Below are 23340 nucleotides of genomic sequence, written 5' to 3' on the forward strand. Positions count from 1 at the left end.
TTCTCCTTTCTCTTCTTGCAGAGCACACAGCTGGGATGTGAGAGAGATCAGAATCTAGGTATCACTGACACTCGAGCAGACCCTTCAGAGGCCCAGTTGAGCTAATAATCATGTATTGAACACCTACTTCATGTCCAGTGTTGTTCTAAATATTGAGCACACAGAGATGGATAAACCAAAGATGTTGCCCTTGAACTCTTTATAGTCTAAATTGTTTTTTTTTTAATTATTGGTTTCTTTTAGTTATCCATGACAGCAGAAACCATTTTGATATAATTATTCAGGCATGGAATATATTTTATTCTAGTTAGGATCCATTCTTAGGGGTGTACATGATGGTGGGATTCACTGTGTTGTTTTCATATATGTACATGGGGAAATTATGTCAGATTCATTCTACTGTCTTTGAAGTTGTCTTTTTTTCCCAGTGCCTAATAGGAGGGTAAAAGGATATTAAAAATATATGACACTGGTCTCACTAAACTCCCTGCCATGAGATTGTTATCAGTCATGCATGTCAGGATCCCCACTTTGCAAATGGGAAAACTGAATCATAGGGAGTTCATGTCAGTTGGCTTACTGGGGACCCAACATAAGTGGAGAAAGTGTTTGCTTTTTCAGCACTCTGGGAATTAACACTGTGATAGAGGACCTGTATGGGTCTGCCTCCAAGAGCACAGTCAGTGACCTTTGGCTGACTCAGAGCTTATGGGACTTTGCCTTGGAATCAATCATCCACTGAAGCCATGACCTTGCATTTCTTTTTGGTATTAAACTGAATTGTGGGTCCTTCTGCCACCTGTCCCTTTGCTTTCTGTGTCAGCAGGTGGGTAGGAACCTGTGCTTTAAGGGTGCACTGTGAGCTGAGTAACCTAACACCTCCATGTGGGATTCTTCATACATTGCTCTGTCACCTTGAATTACTTGATAATAACAGGATCATTGGTCTCTAGTTTCTCCAGTTGATTATGGAACAGCTCTTCCAGGAGGGAACCTGGTGGAATCCATCTCTGTGGTGGGATCCCCTCCAGTCTACAATGTAGCCTTCTGGCCTGCAGGGTGTGGCCTGGAGCTCCCACTTATCACTGCATGGTAAGGAGTGGCTTTGTACCCCTGTCCCTCCTTAGGATTGCTGGTTGGCTGTGGGGATACAGAAGGGGGACTTTTGTCTGGACAAGGACCTGTTTTACTGCTTAAAGGAATGTTTTCATCTTGAGCATCTAGCATCAGACTCACCAGGAGGTCTTGCTAAAACAGATTGCTGGGCCTCACTTTCAAAACCTCTAATGAAGTAAGTTTGGGACAAGGCCTGAGAGTTTGCATTTTTTTAATGAGTTGCATTTTTTAATGAGTTTCCTGGGGATGCTGATTCTGCTGTTCTGGGGACCACACTTTGAGAACTATTTTCTATTAACTTTGTTTTAAAATAGTTGAATTTTTGTGCTGTTTCGAGATTTACATTCACATTGTTTTCTGTTTACTCTCCCATTCCATTCCCCATATATTGATCTTGTTGAGATCCTTTGAAGTTAAATGAAATAATAGTCTTAAGGAACACAAACAGGCATTTCTGAAAACTCACCACCAGATGGCATTAGAATGCTATAAGTCTGGCTTCTTAGAAGTCAACTATTTCTAGACATTGGTTTACAAAGCAACAACTAAGGGTCAGGTTCCCAGAAGTCTGTGAAACATATGCATGCTTTAATTCATTCTTTTAACTTTTCACTTAAACCCCAATACAATGGAAGAATTCAGATGCTCTGACTTTAATATGTGCGTTTCATACATAGATATGTAATATGTGTGTTCATGTATGCCTGCCTCGAATCTCTTTCTTTTGTTTCAAAAAATAAGTTCTCATACTTACAACCTGCTGGATGGTATACTAAAGGGAGGGAAAGAAAGCTTGAATCTGTGCTTTATTTTCCTTGATATATTGTTTGTTCCATGGTCCTCTGAGCAGGAAATGTGTTAAATCCACCACCAGAATGAAGAGGTGAGAGAGCTTTGGTGGTAGAGAGGAAGCTTCCATATTGGTTGTCTCTAAATGCTAAAGTTATTAACTCTGAAGCAATAGTGGCTAATTTACATCACTGAGTAGTTTCATGCTGAGAGTGGTCCTCACAACCTTCTTTTCTGAGTGTTCCTCAAATCCCTTGGCTCCTCTGTAAGCTTCTGGCCTAAGCAAGACAGAACAACTTTCAGACTAGGTTATCCAGGATACATTCCCCACCCAGGCAGTGCCACTCTGTCATTTCTCTGTGTTGGCTCATATGCATATCAATATGTGGTACTTAAATAATACTATTGACAGATATTGTACAAGTTTCATTGAAATTTTGGAAAATACAGAAAAACACATAGAAGATAAAATTCATTCATAGTCTCACCATGGAGAAGTAACTTCTGTTAACACATTGGGCCTATATTCTGCATTTTTTTCCCCCAGCAGTGTTTGCATACATATATCCATGTGTATATTGACTTTTTAAATGTCAAACTGGGATCATATATTACATACTCTATGTATTACTAACCCTTTTCAGCTAATATTACAGGTTGAATCTTTAAACCCCTCGGCAATGATTTTTTTCTCTTTTTTAATGTTTATTTTTTAGTTTTAGGTTGACACAATATCTTTATCTTACACTTATGTGGTGCTGAGGATCGAACCCAGTGCCTCGTGCAAGCTAGGCGATTGCTCTACCACTGAGCTACAACCCCAGCCCTCAGCAATGATTTCTATTGAGTGAATTGGTCTATTTGGCTTCTGGAACAAAATAACATAGATTGGCTATCTTATATAGAACAGGGATTTATGTCTCACAGTTCTGGAGGCAGGGAAATCCCTGATTGGTGCTCCCACAGGTTCAGTGTTTGGTGAGGGTTTTCTTCCCGGTCCATAGATAACACCTCATCATGTTCTCACTTGGTGGGAGAAAGGAACATCTCTCTGGGCTTATTCTGTAAGATCACTATTCCCATGCATGAGGGCTGTACCCTATGACCTAATCACTTCCATAAAATTTCCACTTCCCAATAGCATTACCTTGGGTATTAGGATTTCAACATGTGACTTGTGGGGACACATATGTTCAGACCAAAGCAATAGCTAAATAGTGTTCCACTTCATGATGTGTCACAATTTATTGGGCCAATCTGTCATTTTAAAAGCAGGATTGGGTTAGGCATGGTGGCACACACCTGTACTCCTAGGGGCTAGGCAGGAGGGTTGCGAGTTCAAAGCCAGCCTCAGCAAAAGCAAGAAAGCAAGGCGCTAAGCAACTCAGTGAGACCATTGTCTCTACATGAAATACAAAATAGGGCTGTGGATGTGGCTCAGTAGTTGAGTGCCCCTGAATTCAATCCCCAGTGTTCTAAAAAATAAAATAAAAATAAAATCAGGATTGGGTGCGTAGTCTGTAGATAGGAGTTATATAAGAACTGGGCTAGCTGGAGTGACTGACGATACTTCAGCTGGGGATACTAGGTGAGGCAGCACCTGTGGACCAGAGCACACTGGCTTTTTGTTTGAATATGTAAATGAGACTAGAGAAAACCAAGTTCTCTTTCAACTTTGTGGACTGAAGTCATTCGCTGTTCTCTGCTCCTAGGATTAGTGTTGGGTGAAGGGTGGAATGCTCTTAAAGAATTCTCATGTTTATATTGCACTTTTCTTGCTGTGGTGGAAGAGGGATGCTCAACATATGGGAGCTTGGGCTCCTTTGCCTGGGACCATGGGTGATGAACTAACTGGTCTTTGAGATGGAGCAGTGTTCTATGTGAATTGGCACATCTTGAAGGCTCTGTGGTTAATGCTTTGCTTCTGACATGCTGCAGCTCTGTGCCCACTGAAGAAACAGAAGGATCTGGACCGGTCCATGTGACAGCACAAAGACTACAGAGGACAAGTCCACCTTTGGGAGGACATTTTCGCATCCAATTTCCTAACACAGAGATTCCTGGTAAAGGGGCAATTTGGGGGTGCAAGACCTCCCATTTCTATCTCTAAGGGCATTGTCAGACAAACACGTCCTGTGAATAGTTAGATTGTCTGATAGTCTCAAAGTTATTTTGTTTGTCCCATGTCTGAAAATGGCCTTCTTAAAATTAAAGATGTGGAAAGGGACTTCCTGTTTATATAACCCAAACTTTTAAATTTTGTAGATATGGAAATTGAGTGGATTTGCTTCCTGGAACTGTCACAATAAATTATTACCAACTTAGGGACTTAACACTACAGAAATTTCTTCTCTTCTAGTTTTGGAGTCCAGAAGCTCAAGATCAAGTTATTGCAGGCCCACACTCTCCACAGCAGGTTCTAGGCGAGGACCCCTTTCCTGACTCTTCTAGTTTTTGGTGGACATTGGCGTTCCTGGGCTGTGGATATATTACTCCAACTTTGTGGACACGCTGCCACTGCCTCTTCCTCTCTGGTCTCAAAACATCCCCTGCTCTCTCTTATAAGGATACATAGAATTACATTTGGAGCCTACCTGGATAATCCAGGATAAACTCCTCTCAGACCTTTATTTAACCAAGTCTTTTGGCACATGATAATATTCATTCCTTCCCCTTGTAAGGTAACATTAATATGTTCAGGGGATTAGAGCATTGGCATATCTCTTGGGGGCCACTGTTCAGCCAGCTACACTGAGGCACACCCAAAGATCATACAGATAAGTAGTTGATGACAGGGTCTGGATAAGAACCTGTGTATTTGAGTCTCAGGTCAGTCCTCTTCTCTCTAGAGTCTCCTAGGCCAAGTTCCTTGATAGCAGTGTCCTTTAGAGTTAACCTAATGGTGACACCATGAGTTCTTGAGTATTTTAATGGTCATAACAAATGTGGAAAGAAATTGCAGATGCAATTAGGGTAGTGCTTTTAAATCTTTAAGAATACACGTTTCACAAGTGATAACAACAGTATGTTACTTATTTGATAAAAGTATGAAGAACCAAAAGGGAGGCTCAGGAAAAACTCAAGAGAGACTGGATAAAAGTTGGTACATAGCTCAAAAATCTCCTGCCGGAGCAGAAAGACATTCAGCTTGCAAAGGATCTTCTTGGGTGGAACATGAGAGTGTTTTTACTGAAATCTGGCAACTTAGGAACAGTTGAGTGCCCCTTGGTCATTATCTGATGCATGAACAAGTGCCTGCAGTGTTGCACTGCCATGATGTCCCTTACTGACCTTTACTTTTCACAAACAAGAGAGATTATTTGAGAGAGTCCTTTCTGCCGTCCTGTTCTGTTGCTGATGTTCCTCACATCGCTGCCTGCAAAAACAAGCAGGGGAAGTCAGATTTCACCTGGCATTTTGAAATGGTGACGGCCCTGAAATTATGTTTAAATGTAGAAAAATGATTTTTTTTCCAACGATGAGATACTTTTGCCCACTGAAGGAACAGAAGGAAAGTGGCATTTTATTAACCCTTCAGGGCAGTGTGGAATTCAAGAGGAAGGCTCTTGTGTCAGTACAAGGCACCCTGTGTTTTAATCTAAACTTCTCTCGTCAGGTTGGCAAGTTTGAGAATATGGTTAGTTTTCATTTTCTTCATCTCTGAAGTAGGCATCAGTACCCAAGTGACCCACCACACAGGGCTGCTGGAAGCAGCTAATGAAATGGAAACTTTTGGTAAAGCATGAAGCAGGGTTCAAACACAGAGCTTTGTTATTTCTCTGTGGGGATGTGGAATGGGGAAGCAGGTGGTTGGGCTTAAAGGAAATTCTAATAGAGAAACTGAAGTTAAATGCCAACATTCCTCAGCTGGGTTGGCTAAGTTTTTATGGGTGTCAGCTGCCGTATGCCTCCCCCACTCCCTGTGAAAAGTGGCCAACTTTTCTCTGTTCACAGGGCCAGCTAAAATTTTCCAGGGAAAACCCAATGTTTAATTAGACTTTCAGCCTTTCTATAGATGTCTGGAGCTTATGTTTCTACTTGACAGTCGAGACTGTTTTGTCTGATAAAATGTGTTCTCTGCTTGCTATTTGATATGATTCTGATGGAAGATATTACAACATAAAAAGTGGGCATCTACTTGAGTTTGCACTGGGAAAAATGTTTCAGCTAGGGCTGAAAGTTCTCTTGAAGCTATATCTTGAATTGGAAGGTCTCCTGCAAATTTAGTAGGCATCCTGGTGTTTATTCTTCGTCATCCTTGATGATGAGACCCTGAAAGATGAATTAACCAGACTTGTGTTTTCTATGCCCAAACCTTCCCTTACAGATGTCCCTGTGCACATTTCTGCAAGGCATCTTCAAAAACTCTTACAGGACAATGCTGATAACTTCACCTCCAGATACCTCAATGTCAGTGATTTCACTGTGAAGGAGGATCTAAATGCTTGCTATGAACATGTATGGACCCTTTCCTGGTCTACCCAGATTGGGGATTTGCCCAATTTTATCAGAGTATGTATGATATCACCTTGGGTGCTGTGAATTTGGTGCCTTAGGGAAATTTTGTAAAAAAAAAAACAAAAACAAAAACCAAAAAACAAAACAGAAAATCAGAATTATATGAATTAAAACCCTCATGGATTATTATTTTGTTGGAATATTCAAGCAAGGGATCCTATGCTTTCTTTCTGGAAGCTTTCAACAAATATTTTGCACTTCGTGTTCCTCTTGAAAAATTTAGACTCAATGTCTCTTTTCCTAACTCTCTGTAATAGAGAAGTTGTTGGTCAGTGTCCGTCGTTCAATAATTCCACATCTGTTATTGGATAATTTAAGCAGATGTGATTGACTTAGATTTTCATGGAGGCAGATGGCAGAACAGAAGGAAGTTTAGAGAAGGATTTGCTGTCTTTGGATAATGACAAAACCAGATGCTCTTGCATATTTAGGATTAAAAAAATAATCTAATGAACATCTAGCATTTGGTTATTATAAAATAAAGCCCATGATGAAATTTTATTCCAGTTATATGGTATTAAGGGTCATCTGGTTTTCAAACAAAACCATGGAGAGGAGATGGGAAAAAGTGCTCTTATCTCAAAGCACTGTTTTCTTACATTTCATTTTAGTATTTTGGATTGCAAATACAGAAAATAGAGAAAAATAGAGAAGGAAAATATCACAAGACTTAGAAGATTGGTTGGTTATGTCTCTTTTTGAATGTCTCATTTTTTAATAAGTATGTTTCTAATCTACTGGGCTTTCATTAGCTATTACTACTGAAGGTTTCTAGATTTTAATTCTTTGTCACTTCAACTCATTCTCTAGCTATCTGAATATCTCAAACAGAATGTGAAGAACTTCTTATCATTTGTTTTAATCAAGAATACATTTCTATTCTATGGCAGAACTGATCAGAAATTTAACTGTCTCAGGTGTCTGATCAAAGTCTGACTGGGATGAATCCTGTGGTAACCACTCGTGTGGTATTTGATGGTGGAGTTTTTCTTGGACCCATGTTTGGAGACATGCTGGCCACTGCCAACCAACACACTCAGGTGAGAGTAGATGGGTCCCTGAGGTGCAGGCAGCAGTTCATGAAGTGAAGGTGGAAGGAAAGTGTCTATTTCTTTGGCCTTTAGTCTCAAAGAAAGGGTTTTTTTTTTTTTTTTTTTAACATGAGTGAGTGGTACCCAGTTGAAAATAGATTGATTAGCAGTCTATGCAGCTTGCATTTATGACATTTACTTCTGTATGCAGAAGAAATTTACTAAAGATTTAGCATATTCAGCTGTGGGTGGTGGTATGTACCCATAGTCCCACCTACTCAGGAAGCTGAAGCACAAAGATCTCTTGAGTTTGTGACCAGCTTGGAAATCATAGTGAGACCTCCATCTTTAAAACAAAAATAGCTCAAATGCAGGTGGATATTAACAAGAGAATAGACAGGAGTACTTGGGGGTAGTTAAGGGCTTAAACAAACTATAGACCGATTCGTAGTATTCATCTATTTGCATTTAGTAAGTTGTACGTAATCTGGGTGGTCATGCTTAAGAGGAAAGATGGGGAAAAGGTAAGGAAGCAAACCCAGAAAGAGAGAGGGAGAGAGGAAAGAAAGAGAAAAGAATAGAAAAGAAAAAGAAATGATAATAAAAAATAATAAAATGCAGTAAAATAAAAATTACAATTAAAAAAATAATATAATTAAAAAATAAAAATTAAAAAATTAAAAAAATTAAAAAATTTTAAAAAAGAAAGAAAAAAAGGCACTGTTAGACTTCCATCTGTATATGGGGTAAAAATGGGAGTTCATAACCCACTTGAATCTAAAGTATGAAGTATGATATGTTAAGAGCTTTGTAATGTTTTGAACAGCCAATAAAAAAAATAGCATATGTAACTGTAAACATGAATTTAAGTCTTTCTACCATAAATTTAAGAACACTTAACGTGTTTTGTACCATTCATTATAATTTTAGGTTTTAGGCTTTTTACTGGGAAAATAGAAAAAAGAAATGGGAATAAGTGAATCATTAGCAAATTTTAATTTGGGAAATCTTCATAAGTACTTTACAGCTATTCTCATGTGTATGAAGTGTCCACGTTGTTTTAACTTCTTTTACTTTGTTTCAGGTGGTTGTACGAGTGAATGACATACCAGCTCATTGCCCAGGTTCCTGTTCCTTCCAATATCTCCAAGAGTCAACTCCCAGCGTCCATTCTGTGTGGTATTCCCTTGGTATGATTTGTGACTTGGCACTGAGACAGTCATGGATCTTAGACTCAGTGATTTTATTTAGAGGCCATGTGACTGGTGCTGAGGGATAGAAGGTGCATTAGTTCAGTAAGTAGAGGGTGAATAATGAAGCAGAAGGTCCATCTTGAGGTCCATCTAGGGAATATGATTATTATTTGAGAAGGAAACAATTTTTTTTGATAACTTAAATTTTTTTTTGTCTCTTATTTTGAAATATTCATTTTGATTTTTTTAATTAAGTAGTGGCCTCTCATTACTAGTTTGAGAAAATTTAAGATGGAGTCTGTGTGCTACAATGAAAAATGCAGTTGTCATGGTTGAGTCAGCATTTGACTCTCTGAATTTTAGGAGGGAAAAATGAAAGAGAATAAAAATTTGATGTGAGAGAGTGATATCACTGAGAGATGATTTTTTTTTTTATTTTTAAATTTCTTTCCTCTTTTCAGATGGTGACATCAATCCACTGGTTTATATTACTGGAACTGGTTTCTCTGATGATTCCCAGTCTTTACAGGTTATGGTGAACAAAATGAGTTGCAAAGTTATTTTCTCAAATCAAACGAATGTAGTATGTCTATCAGACTTGCTGCCAGTCGGAGTACATCCAATCTCAGTGTTGGTGAGACCCTCTGGTCTTGCCGTCAATGCCAGTGGAGAAGGCCTCTTCCTATACGTGAGACCCAGGCTTGATGCTGTGGAGCCTTCCAGAGCTGCAGAGATTGGTAATCTGGGCCTTGCAATGCATCTGACTCTCTGAAGCTAGCTTTCTAGTCAGAATACTAAATGTAATCCTACAGTATAGTAAATTCCATATATACCATAATTTACAGCTTTATGTTCCTATACATTTCTGCTAATTAGCAACAGACCCTTAAGCCCTTAAGTGAACTCCTTTGTAACATAGTGTAGGTTGGCTTTGGTGTCAAGCGTAATGAGTTAAGTCACCCAGTCACAGAGTCCATTCGCCTAGTGGGAACAATGTAGGATTGGGAACCAGAACATTCCTGGGATTTTGTACTATCTCAAGTCAGATGTGTGAACTTAGAAACTGCAGTTACTACCAAGGGATTTAGTTTCCTAATAATGATGATGACAGCAACAGTATCATTTATCAGGTGCTGCTTCTGAGAAGTCATACATCTTAAAGGCTATACCTGCCCCCCAAATAGAATGATTGTCCACATTCTTCAGATGAGACAATGCTGGTTCTAAGAGGAAAGTGTTTTGGCCAAGGCTTCACAGGTAAAGAGGCAGAGCCAGTGAGCAAACCAGAGCTCTCCGACATCAAGTCTCTTGTTGCCTTTATGTGCCATACTGTCACGGCCTTACCAATACAACCACTAATGATGCTTCACTTATAGGCTAGCTAGCCTTGTGTCAGAGGAAATGAGTTAACAGTTGGGAAAACCCCTTTAACAGTAAAATCACTCAATAAATGTGAAGTATAGAACTTGTCCACTAGGAGCTTTGTGCATTGCTGATATTTCACAAATGTGTGTTAACTGACGTACACTTGGCTAGTGTACAATGCAAACTCATGTTTGAGTAGTGAGGATCCAGAGGGCAGTAAGTCTTGTTAATATCTGCCCCATGAACTGGGTCTTAGTTCCATGGAAAACGGGAAATTTCTCCACGACTTGCTACTTTCTAGGGGACACTACCAGTTAAAAACAACCCAGTTGGATTGTAAGAATCTCAGGAATACTCATGCTTATGTTTGCTGATGTAAAAATTTTGGCGCATAAAACTCCTTTCCTTAATGCTTTGGATTTTTCTCATTGTTTGTTCTGGTGACCAGAGGCTTGTAGCTTAGAATACATTTTAAAGCAGTGTAATTTGGCCACGAACTCATTGTTCAAAGGAAGAGTTTGTTTCTGACACTACTTGGACCTAGAAGAGTGAATCACAAGGGCCTCCCCACCTCTTCTCTGCACATAAAACAGAGAAAGCTCTTATTTCTTAGTGGTTTTAGGAAGGACCCAGATGACAAGTGGTGCTCAGAGATCATATTCCATATAGACCCAATAATTACTAGCTTGAGTTTAGGGCATATAGGTCTTCCCACTAGATTTATAAGGGATTGTGATTTTATTACAAAGTTAATTTTGCAGTTCAAGTCACGCCAACTCCCTTCATCTCTCCCCACTAGTTTGTAGACACCATATGAGCAATGGGTGGCTCAGTTCCGTACACAGAGTGCCTGCCATCGGGAGGGTGGCTAAATGTCCCAGTTTTCCTGGGATGGAGTAGGTTCTCAGGATGCAAGATTTTGAGTTTTTAACTAGGATGCAGAACTTTGAGTGTTAAATATTGGTCCCAAGGAAATCAGTTGGTCACTGTACCAGGGATGCTGTACCAATGATACATAGTGAAGAGATTTGAAGGTCTGGGGTGGGGGGGTGGGTCATGCATCAAAAGATGAAAAACTCTGAGAAGGGATAAATACCAGTTGGGTGCAAATTTACTTTTATTAAGACTACAGGTAATGGAGGAAGAGAGAGAGGATGCATCCTGGGTCCTGTGTTTAAACTTTCTCTGCCAACCTACGAAGCATTAGCCTATGTTAGTCACGCACACAACACTGTGTCACCCAGTACAGAGTCCTGTACTGTAATGGCAGTACAGTATGTACTGTATTTCAGTACCAATTGGTACGGAAAGGTGGTCCTGGACCAGCAGTATTGGGATCATCTGGGAGCTTGTTAGAAGCATCGAGCCTCAGGCCTGTCGCAGACCTCCTGAACTGAGGTGTATTTTTAAAGGCTCCTCAGACAATCTCTGTGAATAATACAGTTTGAGAAGTGTGCTAGAGGCGCTTTAAAGAACACCACGTGGAGGACTATGAGAAAAGAACAAAAGAAGACCTGAGTATGTAATGAATATATATCATGTCATCCATAATACTCAGAATCACCACTTCCCCATATGCTGAAGTGCCCTCAAAAAGCTTTTTGAGCACAATCTTGGCTGTGCCTTACATACTCCCTTGGTCCCATGTTGTGCTAGGTAGACTGGCCTTCTGCTTATGCAAGTGCCCTTGTGAGGGACCTCAGCTCTCAACCAGGAATGGAAAGTGTCACCTCCTCAATGACTGCCTTCAACAATGATCAGGATGACAAAAATCGACTTAGCTCTAATATGCCAGGCAATATTAATGCCAGGGATATAGCAAATAAAATAAAAAACCCCTCTTTCTGGGAGGGATGGTAGTAAATATATAGGAGAAAAATCAAGAAGGGAATGGGATGAAGAGTGATGGAGGGGTTTGTGTGCTACGATGGTCATTGGCATTGGAGGAATGGCGTCGATAACTCTGGAGAGTGGAGACAGGGATGCAGTGCAGGAATGAGTCCTGAGGAAATCTTGGGGGAGAGAACTTGAAGCAAAAGAAACCTCAAAGGTGCCTTGAGTTAGAATGAGATTGGCTTGTTCCAAGGACAAGGAGGTTGCTAAGTCTGGACTAGATGGAGTGAGGAAAGTCGGGTAGATGACCAGGAGCAGATCATATGCCCCATGGGACTATGACAGGAGGTTAGCTCTTATTCTGCATGAGATAAGGGCCAATGGAGGATTCTAAGTGACAATAAGGCCATACTACAGGAAGGCAAAGATGAGCCTGAAAGCTATTACTATCATCCAAGAAAAGAGGTAATGTTGGCTTTCACTCAGGCCATATACAAGTAGATTTGCTCTAGTTTTTTATTCCAAGTATTCTTTCTTTGAACTTGAAAAATTAAGACATAATTCCCACACAACAAAATTCACCTTTTCTTTTTTTTGGTTTATCACATTTTTATGGGAGCATTGCAGTTGCACGTAATGGTGGGATTTGTTACACATTTGTAATGCATACAATATAACAATATGTTTTGGCCAATATTACTCCAAAATTCACATTTTAAAAGTGTACAATTCAATGGTTTTCAGTATTTTTGGGCTGTTAGGAATAATACTCCTCTGACAACAATTTATGGGGATACACAGTTTCAGTTCTTTTGGGCATATATTTGGGGATGAGATTGCCATATGGTGATTTTGTTTCATTTCTTGAGGACCTACCCAACTCTTTGCAAAATGTCTGCATGAATTCCCATTCCCACTAGGCTACAGATCACCAACACTTGTCATTTTCTGTTTTTGCTTCTGTTTACTTTTTATAGTAGCCATCTTAATGGGTGTGAAGTGGCAGTTCATTGTGGTTTGATCTGCATTTTTCTACTGATGTTTGCATTTCCTGCTGATATTTAGCATCTTTTCAAGTACTGATGGGCCACTGTGTAACTTTGTTGGAGAAATGATTGCTCAAATCCTTTGCCAATACTAAAAGTTGGGTTTTTTTTTATTTTATTGTTGAGTTATAGGTTTTTTTAAAAAATATATATTCTAGATACTAACTTTTATCAGGTGTATGATTTAAAAATATTTTCTTCTATCACGTGGAGTTTTTTTTTTTTTTTTAACTTTTTAAACAGTGTTATTTGAGGCACAAAGTGTTTGTTTCTTTTTTCTTCTTTTTGTGGGGCTGGATTGAACCCAGGGTCTTATTCATGCAAGCAAGTGCTCAACTATTGAGCTACATCCCCAGCCCTAAAAAAGTTTTTAATTTTGGTGAAATCCATTTCATATTTGTTGTTGTTGGTTTTGTTTTTGGCACTACATCTATGATATCATTGCCTAATCCAGTGTTACAAAGGTTTATGCCTGTGTTTTCTTTTTATAGTTCAGCTCTTACATTAGGTTAGATCTTAGACTATTAGCTCTTACACTTGAGTTACTCTTTTTGTACAGCATGATGTATGTTTCCAGTCTTTGGGGTTTTTATCAAATTTTTAGGAAAAAAAGCAGCAGAAATTGAATAATTTTTAGTGTGTTTAAGAGGCATTATATCTTCTTTTGTAATGAACTGTCCATTTCCTTAGCTCATATTTTCTACTTGAATATTGTTCTTTCTTAGTTATTTTATTTTATTTTATTTTTATTATATATATATCACATTTATGAATTGCAATAAATAGAAAATAAGAGAAAATAAAGTATGTAAAATGTGTGTGTGTGTGTATATATATATTATATATATGTATATATATATAATATATATATATATATATACACACCCCTATACATATATTTTGTGGTACTGAGGATTGAACCCAGGGCTCACACATATAAGCGTTCTACCCCTGAGCTAAAGCTTCCGACAATTTAAAAATTAAAAAAATATTATTTTGAGACAGAATCTTGCTATATTGCTCAGGATGGGCTTTATTTTGTGATCTTCCTGCCTCAGCCTTCTGAGTAGCTGGGATTACAGGCATGTACCAATGTACCTGACTAAATAGCTCTAATTTTAATGTAATAAGTTAGATCTTCTTTTTATGGCATAGGAGTTTATAAAATACTTAAGATGAGCTTTCAATCTCTGAAGTTATATGAAAATTAAAATTCTATTTCTTCCTAGGTTTTTTTTGGCGCTTTCTCTTATGTGTTTGAATATTTGATGAATTTGGAATATATTTTTGTGAAGGATGTGAGTGAGGTACCAATTCAGATTTAATTTTTTCAGTGTTAACCATTTTTTAAAATTTACGGAATAAATAGTCCGTATGTTTCACACTTATGTGAAATGTCATATTTTTTGTATCCTATAGCCACATATTTATCTGAGTTTCTTCCTGGACTCCCATTTTATTCCATTCCATGGAGCTGTCTAAGCATGCTCTGTTATTAGCTTTTGATAATATATTTTTTTCAAGATATTTTAATGCCTAGAAGAAGATATCTTTATTCTTACTTTTGAAATTTGCTCTCAACCTATTTTTATTTTTCATTGACATTTTGAAGTAGATTTTCTAATTTAAATGAAAATTCTAAAAGAACTTTTACTGGAATTGCATGGGTGTATTTTGTTTGGAGAGATTGTATATTCACTCTCTCTATTAATTTATTTTGGTTTTCTTAACTAAGTTTTAATCTACCCATTAAATTTTTTTTCAGTAGCATTATAAAGTTTCTTTATATTTTTCATCCTCATTTGTTTTTCTCATCAAGTTTATTTCCACATATTGTCTCTTTTATGTTGCTCTTGTAGATTGCCTTTTCCTTCTATTTTATTCTCATTTAAAAGTGTATTGTGGTCTTGCTCTGATTCTTCAGGACAAGCTACATCTTTAACTTCAGGATATTATTCCACCCAGTCACCTTGTTGCCAAGGGTTTTCTTCAGGTTGTGTGAGTTCCCTTTCTCTCTCTGACATGCTTCTGACCCCTGCCCTCCTCCTCACTCTCAAGGAGTACACATGTCTATTTGGTGGCCTTCAATACCCTCTTGAATCACCTTCTAGGTAGAAGTCAGAACTGAATCGTTTCTATTTTGAATAATAAGTGGGTTTTCTATTCATCAGCTGGACCAAGGGCTGCTTCTCCAAATAAGACCCTGTATCACGATATCAGTAGGACTGGCATCATCTCTCTTCTTACCAACCTCTGCCGTGAGGAGAGGGGAGTGTCTGTGGCTGCTTTTCAGTGGCTGGCAGAGAACTCCTGATGGCAGTGGGTGATAGCACCAGTCATTTCTATACCATCATGGTGACTAGAACCTAGTACATGTGGTATTAAATCAAAATCAGTAGAGCTAATGCCATCATTTAAAAATGAGGAAAGTGAGAGCCAGTGAGCTGAGGGACAATACTACAAATGACCTGCTTTAAGTGGCAGAATATTCTGTGATCTTGACTCTGAGCCTACTGCTCTCTTGACCATGATGCTCTCTTATACTTGGTTTCTCAGGAAAACAATAAGTTTTACAGGATTGACAGGAATGGTATTTTGATGATATTTTCGAATCTAGGACAGAAAGACTTTTCAGAGACTGTGTACTCCTCTGACTTGTGGCAATAGTGCATCCTTATGTTTTATTCTTGAAGATCTTCAGGATGCATTGCTACTACTTTATGCCCTCTGGCCAATACTTCTGTGTGTATTGTAATTTGTATATTTCAACTCAGTCTTTTTCTGTAGTTTGAGCATGGCCTTGTATTTTGACTAAAGAATTTCATAATTTAATTTCACTTTCTTTCTCTTCTGATAATTAATTTTTGTCTGCCTATATGCCTGTGAATCCTGTATGAAAATGCTGGTTTTGTTACAGGAGGGCTCTGGGCCACCATCCAAGGCTCTAGTTTGGAAGGTGTTAGCCTGGTGTTATTTGGATCTAAGTCCTGTGACATCAACATCACCACAAGTAATTCTCAAAGAATTCAGTGCAAAGTTCCACCCAGGGTAAGTGGAATCTTCTTTTTGGCATTTCCTTTTCTTTGGGTGAACAACCATTATTTACAGAAGGTTTTCAGCTAAAACTGCTTACAATTAAATTAACTAAAAATAACTTCTCATCATAAGAGTTTGCTTATGTTATTTATATTGTCTATTTTGCTATGAAGGGGGAAAATTGATCCCACTGATAGTGTTTCTATTTAACATCTGTTAATTCTTTTAATAATAAGAGAATACAGACAGTTCTATTCTACATGTTCAGTGAATATTAGTGCCACAGAATAAATATATTTTTATGGGGTGCACATTGTGGTAGTAGTTTGCAAAATTTAAATATCCTATAACTTCTTTTCTTTCTTAAGCAAATGACAAAGAACTCAGTGTTCACCAGCAATTTTGTTTTTTGCATGGATGTGAATCCTGGAACTCAGTCTTGTAGAATACCTGATTCCTATGAAGTATCTTTCTAGTAGACTCCTCCATCTTTCTTTTCCATTGAAAACAAGTCCCTGAGATCTGGTTTTCATTTTGGTAGTGCTCTGTCATGACCCATTAAGGGAGTTGGGGGTCTTTCCTGGTACAGTTGGTGAGTCACTCACAGCTGCAGTTGGATTTCTGTTTAGGGTTGATGGTGGGGTCAACACACCTAGCACACCCATGATCCCCAATGGTGTCTGTCTACTGAACAAAGATCTGTAGGAAGTAGGATTAAGAATATCCTTTTATCCCTGGTTCTGAAATGTTATCTTATCTAGTTCCTTGAATATTATGAAAAGTTGGCTTTTATATGTAAACTACATGCAAATTCCAGTACACTGTATTTTAATTTGTTTAACTCTTTCTTATTGTTGGGCATGTAGAAAATTTCTAGATTTTTCTCTATTATAAATAGTGAAATTTTGATCATATTAAAAAACTATAATTTTTTAGCACACTTCCCCGCCCCCCCAGATAAAGTAATCTAAATTCTAAAGCTTTTGGTATCTAGTATTCCATTACTTAAAATTCCTTTTAAGTTTATATTCCCACCATCACTGTGCAAGCTTCTGATTTGGGGCATTTTGGACAACCCTGGGAATTATCTCATTAATATATTTTTAATATATATTTACCATTTGAATGAGTAGAATTTGTACTGTATGGATTTCCTTTATAAGCGTGGATACATATTAAAAAGCAAACTTCTGAGTTTGATCAAAGTCATATATACAAAGGCTCAAAGGAAAATAAGCCAGCATGTTCTCCTACCTGCTTTTCTTCTTTCTTCTAGTCCTCATTTTTGAAACAATAAATTATTTTGAATTCTAGCAACTTAATTTGTTTAATCAATATAGCATGTATACATTATAATTATTTAAATGATGCTGACAGAACCATAGAATTTTTTTTTTTTGTATTTTGATGTTTTTTCCTAGAGTTCCTTTTTTTTCTTACCATAGAAATCTACTTTCTCTTTTTAAAAATCTATCATACCAGTTACTTTTTTTCTTTGAAGCTTTCTTGTTTTCCTGTGTCAATTTGGGTTGGTTATTTTCTAGGTTATTCTATAGAGTTCACTCCAGTACTTTGGTTGATCACTTTTCTGGTTAGGTTTACTGTTTCTTTGAGTTTATATCTCTTCTTCTTCTTCTTTTTTCTTTTTTTGGTTATATTTATCTGTGAGATCATAAATTTAAAAAAATATGCTACAAAAGAAAATTCAGAAAGAATGAGTAATAAATAGTGTCTGAAAGCACTTGGATGCTTGATTGATAGTTTAGCTAGGTATAAATATTTATTTGAAATTGCTTTTTTTTAAAAAAAAAACATTTGGTGTGTTAGTTGCCAATCATTCTTGTTTACCTTTGAGAGTAGATCCTTCTGCATATCTTTTGCACATAAATTGCCTAATCTCTCTCTTGCTTTGAGAAAGAGAGAGAGAGAGAGAGAGAGAGAGTTAAAAGTCACAAATATACCTCTTATTGACAACTTTATTAACATTTAAAATAGAACCTTTTAAAATAGAAATCCATATGGATTTCTTTTTTTCTCAAATCAAACTGAGATTGGATTTTAAAAACCTATTTTTCAGGGGAAAGATGAATACAGTGTGAATGTGACTGTTATCAGAGGGAATCATTCTGCAGTTCTTCCCAGAGCATTTACATATGTCTCCTCTTTAAATCCAATGATTGTGTCTCTGAGCAGAAATCGAAGCAACATAGCAGGTAAAATACATGACATCACAAGATATTTATATTTTTAGAGAACCTACTTATAAAAAAGAAAAGCAATGGTTTATGAATTCTGTTGTATTTTAGATGAAAGCTCCTTTTTTTCTGAAAGCCAGAAAACTATTTTCTTCATGTTAACTGTCATTGAATTAATATTTTTACACTTTTTTCTTTAAAATTGACAATATTTCTATTCTGAAAATTATGTGAGAATTTGAAGGCACTAATTCAATAAGTATTTATTGAGTACTTAGTATGTGCTAATAATAGCATAAACATGTATTAGAACTTTATTTAATACTTACCACTAATTTGTATTAATTTTTACCACTTATTTATTCTCTAGTCTAAGAGAATAAGTGACTTGTATATTCCTTTTGTAAGGAACAAAGCTGAGATTTGAACCATAGTCATTTTTGGCAATAAGTCCTATGGTGGTAATAATTTAACACAATTTGAGAATAAGGTGTCTAGATTAACTAAGAATTCTTGTTCTTTGAGACACTATGTATGTAAAGAATGCATTTTTTTTTTAGTACTAACTGCATGAAACATTTTAACCTTTGATAATTCAAATGACATGACAGGTTGGAATTATAAGAATATCTTGTCATGACATAACAATATAGATTCAGAAAAGCAGCAGGTAAGATCCCTTTCTGGTTTACTGAATGTCAGATAACAGATAGTTTATGGCAGCCATGTCTAAGGGTTTATTATAAAAATACCATAATATTTTCCAATGAAAAAGCTTGAATTCAGTTTTTCTGGTACTATTTTCATTTTCCATAACTCAAGAGTATATAAATAAAGAGAAGTGTCCTTTAACTTCTTAATATTATTCAGCTCAGATAGTGCAGAAGAAGAATTTGCTGCCTCAGGCAACCAAAGTGTGTAAAATTCCCCAGTGGTATAGATACTTCCCAAGAAAGTAGAAAAACAGGGAGGAAGCTCCATGTTATATTCAGATTTCAGTGACTTAGGCTCTTGATAGACTTTCCTACCCCTAATGAAAAGAGTAAATACATTTCATTAGTGCTTCAAAGACATTCAGGATTAGCTTGACAACTGACCACGTGATATGTGATGCAGTGCCTTCTTTTCAGAATTCACACTTGTATTTAAGTCTTCCTACAGGCATAATAGAGAAGAACATGTTACAAAATCCACAAAGTGTAGTAGCCTATTAGGAAAATCTCTTTTCATTTGGGGAACCGCCTATCTCCATTCAGGAAATGATGCTAATGATAACAATGAAGCCAAGATGAAATGGAAGAATGACGGAAGAAGGGAGAGAAAACAGGGAGAAAGAATTTGAGGTGCAGAATGATTAGTGTGGTTATTGAAGTCAGAAACAACTTTATCTGAGTGAACACCAGCTCAACCACTTGTTAAAGAAATACTTTTGACAAGTGAATGAAGAATGATTTACAAATTTGGCAGTCCTCAGAACCAGAAGTGCACAGCGTTCCTCTCTGCAGTGTGGGCAGGCAGTACATATAGACAAAAAATGGAAGTGAGATAAAAAGCAGCTTGGTTTGCTATAGCTCCCCCTTTGCCATATTTGACCATGGTCACGTCATTTGATGGCCTATGATTGGCTGAACTTCAGCTGCTGTGATTGACTGAGAATTAGCTAGTTATTAGAAAGGATATACTCAAAATAATTAGGCTTTCAGTTTGTTTACTATTTTGTTAGATGGAAGTTTGTCACACAGGGATTGAAAGCATGGAGGCAGACTCAGGTCAAATAGAGTTTGATTTAATACACAGCCTCAGACATTAAAGAAGAGGTTGGGAAGACATGAAGAAGTTAAGAGGATGTGCATGTGAGGAACAATATGAAGTCAATTGACATATTTTGGGTGTGTGTTCTGCACTCTATTTGCTTCCCCAGGATATCTAAGTTAATTCTTACAACAAACAACTTGGGATGGACTTTATTACCATCTGGTTGATGAAAACTCCAAGTTGTTGAGGGTCCAGAGTGAGTCCTCCAAAGCCAAAGAGGTAGTTAAATGACAGATGAAGGATTTGAATGCAGAGTCACAGTCTTCCCATTACATCATATCCCTCTTTTTTGACTTTTTCAAGAAACCTTTTTGTCTAGTTTAGCATGGATTCTATAGATGCTGACTGTGCAGTGGTTCTTCAACGTTAAAGTCTAAAGGAGCTGCAGAGGTGATTTACCTCCAGCTGTGGGCACATTGAAACACAGGAAAGGCAGATACACTTACTTCCACCTGCTATTGTATGCTTGATTTCTGGATTTCACAAAGACTCTAGTTATCTGAAGACTGCATTTCTCTTTCCCTATAATTCTTTTTATCTTACAGACTGGAAGAATACCTTCAATATATTCCTCCTTTGATTATAAATATTTGGAGGTGTTCTCAATACATTGAATTTAGTAGATATTTTTCAGGATTAGCTTTTCTATATTCACCCATAGAAGCTCATAAACTTGACCTACCTCCATAGAGTCCCTACTGATATCCACATGTGTCTTATAACCCAGAAAGTCACCCAATTCTATTTTTTTTTTTGCCCAAACCAGTGGGTGACTAAGAGAAAATGCAACAGAAGACTAAATAAAATTGTGAAATTTGAAAAATTGAATTTTAAGTCCCCTATGATTTATCATTATATCTTGGGATATATCTTTCAAATTGAACTTCAAGTGGCCTCTCGTCCTACCATAAGGCCTTTCCTGACTTCAGAATGTTGTTCTGATTTGAACAATCTCACACCTAATTATGACCTTTATTGTAGCATATCTTCTATAGATGTGATTCTGCCACATATTTTATCATTTTTGAGGTCTTCTTTGAGGGCATATCTGTATTTAACTATTTTTGTGCACCTTGTGGCATGTTTCTATAGGGCTTAATATGTATTTGAGTTATAAGGAATTGAATTAAAGTATTCATAATATACCCAACATTTTATTAAGTTAAATTAATTAATTAATTTTATTTGTTCTTTTTAGATATACACTACATTAGGGTGTATTCTGACATATTATATATACATGGAGTAAAACTTATTCTAATTAGGATCCCATTCTTGTGGTTGTACATGATGTGGAGTTTCACTGGTTGTGTATTCATATATGAACATAGGAAAATAATATCTGATTCATTGTACTGTCTTTAATATCCAGCATTTTAGTAAAGATTCTAATTATACTAAAAAGCTATGGAAATTCAATATGAAGTCTGGGCCCCAGCCTTGATGTTCCCATTTATTGTTATGAGGTTTTTGTTGCTGACCCTGTTTCTTCAAATGCCAAATGTCAGTCATGCTAACTGTCCCATATGTGTCATTAGGATAGTTAGATGATCAAATGGAATTATGTGCATGAAAGTACTGTAAACTATGAGCTGTTACACTCACATACAGCATTATGTTAAGGTTCATTGCACACAGGAGCTAGAACTTTATATTTCTGTTGGTGGAAAAAAAATTTAGAGAAAGGACAACAGGAATTTGCTAGTGGTGAAGACCATTAGCTCTTCAAACTTATTCTTGAATTGTCTTTACATGGATTAAATTCATGCTTTTTGAGTATAATTGCTCTGACAGTGTTGCTCTTCACAATTTTGAAGTTTTAGGCTGTAGCTCAATTAAAAGATTTATTAGAAATTTCATTTAAAAAGTTACGTTAAAATTCTTAATTACATTATTATGTTGAGGGCTGACCATGTATTTAATCCTGAAAGTGTTTTGGCATAGTATAGGAGGTTGAGGTCATAAACCCTCATCAGAGAATATTTTAGTAGGCTTTTTTACTGCTGTGACTAAAAATATCTGACCAGAACAAATTTAGAGAAGAAAAGTTTATTTAAGGGCTCACAGTTTCAGAGGTCTTAGTCCACAGAAGGCAGACTCCATTCCCTGGGGTTCGAGGTGAGGCAGAACATCATAGCAGAAAGAGTGTGGCAGAGGGAAGCAGCTCATGGTGACCAGAAAGCAGAGACAAAGGTCTCTACTTGCCAGATACAAATATATACCCCCAAAGCCATGCTCCATTTCTCACCTCCTCCAGGCATACCATACCACTTCAATTGCCACTCAGTTAATCCCTACCAGGGGGATCAATTCACTGATGGGGTTAAGACTTCTATAACCCAATCATTTCTCCTTTGAACCTTCTTGCATTGTCTCACATGTGAGCTTCTGGAGACACCTCATATTCAAACCATAACAGAGAGGTGAACAGATTCTTCTCAACCCAGGAGGGGAGACCCTTTCCATTGGAATGACCCGGCTGCTGAACTATTCAGATTTGGATGTGGAAATACACATCCAGGACACCTTGGCTCAGGTACATGCACAGACGGCACAGGGCCTGGAGGTGGTGCTGCCCCCGCTGCCAGCCGGCCTCCACAGAATTTCAGTCTCCATCAATGGGGTCATCATTCGCTCACAAGGGTAAGGTGGAACATTCCAGAACTGGGTTGGGATGGGAGGGGGTGGGTATCTGTAACCAAAGAAGGGAAGTCTGTGCTGTAGCTCTTTAGTAAGATTTCCTCTTGGGTTTTAAATACATGGCCTATAGTAATTGCATGGCCATGTCCTTCCCTTAGCTCCCTCTTTGTCCTGAAGTTGCTCCGCCTGGTATTTCTCTAGAAATTCCCTCTCCCATTTCTGAAAAGTAGCTGAAGTGTATGGGACTGATGTTACCACTGATACTGACCCAGCATCTTTCCACGGCATCTTTCCCCCACCATGTCCTCTCTTTTCTGTTCCAGTTATCATTCACTCTTGCTCTCCATTGCTGCTCCATTTCTTTTCTCCCTCCCCTCCAAATACAAACACCTCTTCTGCCTTCCATCTTTATTTTCTCTCTCTCTAGCCCTGTTGGTTATTTCCTAACAATATCCCTGTCTTCTGTAGGGTTGATCTGCACATCCAGTATCTCACAGAAGTTTTCGGCATGGAGCCTTGCTGTGGGTCCCTTTTCGGTGAGTGGTTCTGACATCATTGGTGTCATTTACCTGGTTTGCCTATTTACTGAATACCCAGATTTTACTCCTGGATTAATTAGCTTGTCACCCTGAGATGGGACGTCAGGAAGAGACTTTCCTGAGGCTCTGGTATAATTTAAGGGTGGGAAAACTTGGTGATGCTTCAGCTCAGTGAGCTCATGAAGTTAAAGAGTTTTCATGAAAAGGAGATATGCCTGGCTTTC

At 37.6% G+C, this 23340-nt stretch overlaps 1 protein-coding gene across 6 annotated transcripts in view; it reads left to right on the forward strand.

The window, feature by feature from the left end:
• Pkhd1 (PKHD1 ciliary IPT domain containing fibrocystin/polyductin) overlaps nt 1-23340 on the forward strand; it is a 420823-nt gene that overhangs the window by 39488 nt on the left and 357995 nt on the right. For all 6 annotated transcript variants that reach the window (XM_046458594.2, XM_046458595.2, XM_046458599.2 and 3 more), the window contains 10 exons: nt 954-1092; nt 3844-3968; nt 6233-6417; nt 7341-7463; nt 8539-8644; nt 9109-9384; nt 15809-15939; nt 18005-18140; nt 22385-22580; nt 23046-23113. In XM_046458594.2, coding sequence (XP_046314550.1) covers nt 954-1092; nt 3844-3968; nt 6233-6417; nt 7341-7463; nt 8539-8644; nt 9109-9384; nt 15809-15939; nt 18005-18140; nt 22385-22580; nt 23046-23113 — 1485 coding nt within the window. The remainder of the gene's footprint in view (nt 1-953; nt 1093-3843; nt 3969-6232; nt 6418-7340; nt 7464-8538; nt 8645-9108; nt 9385-15808; nt 15940-18004; nt 18141-22384; nt 22581-23045; nt 23114-23340) is intronic.

The sequence above is a fragment of the Marmota monax genome, unplaced genomic scaffold (genome assembly GCF_021218885.2).
Source record: "Marmota monax isolate L192 unplaced genomic scaffold, Marmota_monax_Labrador192_F-V1.1 WCK01_AAM20220418_F8-fsc00191, whole genome shotgun sequence".
NCBI lineage: Eukaryota > Metazoa > Chordata > Mammalia > Rodentia > Sciuridae > Marmota > Marmota monax.